At 34.9% G+C, this 4,065-nt stretch overlaps 1 protein-coding gene across 1 annotated transcript in view; it reads right to left on the bottom strand.

Annotated features, from left to right (window-relative positions):
* The window catches only part of LOC117117838 (pleckstrin homology domain-containing family G member 7-like), a 16,037-nt gene extending 12,202 nt beyond the window's left edge, over nt 1-3,835 (bottom strand). Inside the window, exons 1-3 of the mRNA XM_033262312.1 lie at nt 3,733-3,835; nt 2,579-2,680; nt 20-181 (exon numbers count right to left, since the gene is read on the bottom strand). Of these exons, the coding sequence (XP_033118203.1) occupies nt 20-181; nt 2,579-2,650 (234 nt within the window). The 5' untranslated portion in view covers nt 2,651-2,680; nt 3,733-3,835. The remainder of the gene's footprint in view (nt 1-19; nt 182-2,578; nt 2,681-3,732) is intronic.
* Between the last annotated feature and the right edge of the window lie 230 nt (nt 3,836-4,065).

Raw genomic sequence — 4,065 nt, 5'->3', positions numbered from 1 at the left:
AAGTTTGTAACAAACTCACATCTCTTAAGACAAGAAGGTGGTCAACAAGATAGCTGCATTCACTGGTAAAGACTTCCCAGACGTGGTCCCGTCTTTTTATTTCTGCATCAGAGGTTGTTGGCGATAGCGGAACAGCGCCCTCAGGAATGGTAACATTAATGAGATCGCTCCAATGAGAATCCTATTAAAGACATGATGAAAATTATATTGATGTTAATCCGGGCATAAACTAGGAGATTTGAGCCAAAAAAAAGACTGTTTGATTAGTCTCGGTCTGATGACATTAGGTAATAGACACTTAATTTTATCAGATATATCCGGAGCGAGCACTGATATCAGGCAATTTCTGATCAAATATTGACTGTTAGCCTTTGACAGATAAAGGTTATAGTGTTAATAGTGTTGATTACATACCCGACATTAGCAATCAGATTTGTAACTCTCATATTTAAAAGACATTATTTGATCAGAGTCTACCTTTCGGACAACACTAGTCCTTCCTCAGTGGCGAGTGAGTGAGGGTAGAAAAAGCCAGATAGTATAAAGTGAGAATTTCATGCAAGCATGATTGGAAACAATAGGCTGGGTGAGATTAAATAAACTTTATTGAAATTGAAATGTTCGGCTACTGGTTGATCAAGCTTTGATGTTCTGATAGCTGATCCGATAAAATAGACCTAAGACGTTCTGTGGTTTGTAGAATGGGCATATGTTTCTGAATTATAGCCCTTAGTGGTGGTAACCTAGGGTGATAGGTAGTGACCAGTGGCACTCTGGTCGATGGTTGACGTGGTTTGTACGTCAGTGTTTTGAGCACGAGGTATGTCCTTTGCTTTTTTTTTATAGCATTTTCGATGGGTCCTCGATGATAATTTCTATTCCGGAGATGTCCGGATAGTTCCTCTGTTCGATTCTGAAAATCTAAATCCGAAGAACAAATGCGTCTCAGGCGCAATGCTTGGCTGTACGGAATGTTTTTTGTACAGTGCGGGGGATGACAGCTGCTAGGGAGCAGGTACATAAGCTTATCCATGGATTTACGGAAGAGATCAGTTTTAAGTGCACCATTTTCCATGGTCACTGTGATGCCCAAAAAATCTACACTTCTTGCGGATTTGTTAGCAGTGAATTTGATTGTGGGATAAGCCGAATTAATGTTCAATAGGAACGTATCCAAACTATCTTCACCATGGGTCCAGATCATGAAGATATCATCAATGTAACGAAACCAAACATCTGGTTTCTTGGGCTGTAGGGACAGGAAATTGGCATCAATTTGTCCCATAAATAAGTTAGCAAAAGATGGAGCCATTTTGGTGCCCATCGCTGTGCCATGAATTTGAAGGTAATGACCGTCGCCGAAAACAAAGTTATTATTGGCCAGAATCAGCATGATAAGTTCACGGAGATGTGAATTAGATGGGGTTTTGCCCCGAATTTGCTTGTAATTTGAAATGCACGCATTAACACCTGTCTCTTTGTAAACCTGTCTCTTATACACATCTAGATGTGTATAAGAGACAAAGTGATATGTATTTGATTTTTATGCTGTAATTGGTTTTCTAACTGTAAAACAATCGAAGACTGTTTTGAGATTGTAAACATTTACACCTAAGCACAATGGGGGTACGAGTTTCATGACTCGGAAACGGATGCAGGTAGATCCCTGGTCGAATTGTACCAATATGCAAACATTGACATTTAACGTTCGATAAGCAGCTAGAAATCCAGAGATTTGGGGGGAAATTTACGATGACCCGAACTCACTTCTATCAAACTTTCCAATAACAAACTCTATTAAAATTAATCTGTTTTGAAAACTATTCATGATGTTACAGAGGCGTTACTAATCTATGGGGGAATTTTGCCTATCCATGTTTTCGAGTCTCGCAAAAACACAATATTACGTGAGTGGGTGTTGGTGAAGAAATATAGCCTAAGTAGTGAATTTATCAAACACATTTTAAGGGCACACCTTATCATGCTTCGAGTGTTTTTTGATCAAATATACACGAGCTACCCACTCCCCCAGTTTATAACACTCCACCAAATCCCCAAGACAACTGTTGTAAATGTACAGTAACATTTATGAAATTACAAACATAACTCCCCGTATTATAATGTCAAACTCATTTCCGATAATTGAATTTCTATCCAAATGAATGTTAAGATATGTTAAACATAAAATTATTACCCCATTTATAAGGACATATTATATGTATTTGGACTTAGTGGCTAAGTCTTCGGACTTAGTGGATTATCATTAGTGTGTATCGCACTGAAGATATCCAATCCAATATAATTAAACAATTCAATCAAATTTAACAACTGGTTAATCAAAACAGGACTAAAAATACGCGCATGACCCACAAACACACAATGTTTACGTCATTTTACGTTGTCAGTTTGTCAGACATTTTAGCAACGTATCCATGAAGCGGGATTCAGCAGCTGAATTGTTCGTTTGCGCTTGTTACTATGTTTAGGATATAGGCCTATCCATCCCATTTTGGCTCATCGCCAATTGAGCATAAGGCATTTGTATTGTTACCGTTGTTTATTATTCAGGTATACTCACTTTAAATGCAACAAAATCGAAGTCCTCTAATTCTTTCGTTGGGAGATTACTCAGTACAGTTGCTAATGCCATCCTTGACTCACGATCTCGGTCCTTGCCACTCTAAAAAATATACAAGTGTCTCATAATATAAATCCATCCAGCCACTAACATTCAAAACGGTGTGTCTGCTCTGCTTTTAGACTTTATCATGATATGTTTTGGAGAAAAATAACAGACGAGCAGTGGTAAAGTATTAGGGAGATTTCACAACCTTACGAAAACGATAACAAATACGAATACATCATTATCATTTATCGTCATTCGTACCTAAAACCTTCTTGGCAATGCTGTAAGAGCTATATATGATCCATGACTCACGCAAAAGGCATGAATCGCCTTCGTTGTGACAGATAGGCCTATGCTATTGTAGACGAAGATTTGTATACAAATTTGATGACGTATCCGTATTTGTTATCGCATTCGTAAGCTTGCGAAAAATCCTTGTGAGGAATAAAAACATAATAATAATTCTGGATTTATATAGCGCCTCACGTTGACACAACCTCGAGGCGCTAACAACAGGGAAGAAAAAAAAATGCAAATGTACCAAAAAAATTAAAATTTTTGGATTTCGTGGCAAGGAAAGACTTTTTTATACATTGTTTCGCGAAATTATATTTTTAAAAATCGTCATATGGGGGGCGGAAAAAATAAAATAATAAATAAAATTTTGAATTCGTATGTAGCAAATATTTTTGCCAAAAACATCCATATTATGGAGGAGGAAATGAAAATAAAATATTATTGGTGATTGTAAACAGTGAATTCTGATTTTGGGAGATTTTAAGTCAGTGGTAGGCATAATAAAAATAAAGAAGAACTTGTATTTTTTTTCTGAAATTTCCGTTTTTCTGGGCGGCGGGTGCGCTATATAATGGTCCAAAAATAAAATTTTATTTTTATTCGAAATAATTATTATTGGCGGGCGATTGGTTTACCAAACAAGGTATAAAAATTGTCTCGCCTATGAACAAGACGATTTTTAATTTTTGGTTTTTTTTTTAAATAACCTTCGAAGTGTCGAGATAAAAAAGAGTTAACTTAATAAAGGAATAGGGCTATCCTTTTAGCATTCATTTTCTTTTCAAGCTGATATCAGAAAATATATTTACCAGCTTTTTCAAGAAATTCTTTTTCCTGTTGCCACTTTTTTCTGTTCCCTCGGCTGACTCGCCTTCCTCGAGTCCTAGCGTTGCTTGCCTCACAAGGTAATCTATTAAGCAATGGATGATGATGATAATAATAATAATAATAATAATAATAATAATATTAATAATAATAATTAAATAATAATATTAATAATAAATAATAATAATAATAATTAAATAATAATAATAATAATAATAATAATAATAATAATAATAATAATTAATAATAATAATAATAATAATAATATTAATAATAATAATTAAATAATAATATTAATAATAAATAATAATAATAAT

The sequence above is a fragment of the Anneissia japonica genome, unplaced genomic scaffold (assembly GCF_011630105.1).
Source record: "Anneissia japonica isolate Jap-2015-1 unplaced genomic scaffold, ASM1163010v1 scaffold288248_len282104_cov177, whole genome shotgun sequence".
NCBI classification, from domain to species: domain Eukaryota; kingdom Metazoa; phylum Echinodermata; class Crinoidea; order Comatulida; family Comatulidae; genus Anneissia; species Anneissia japonica.
The sequence above is the reverse complement of the archived record's forward strand: the minus strand, read 5'-3'. Positions and strand labels throughout refer to the sequence as shown.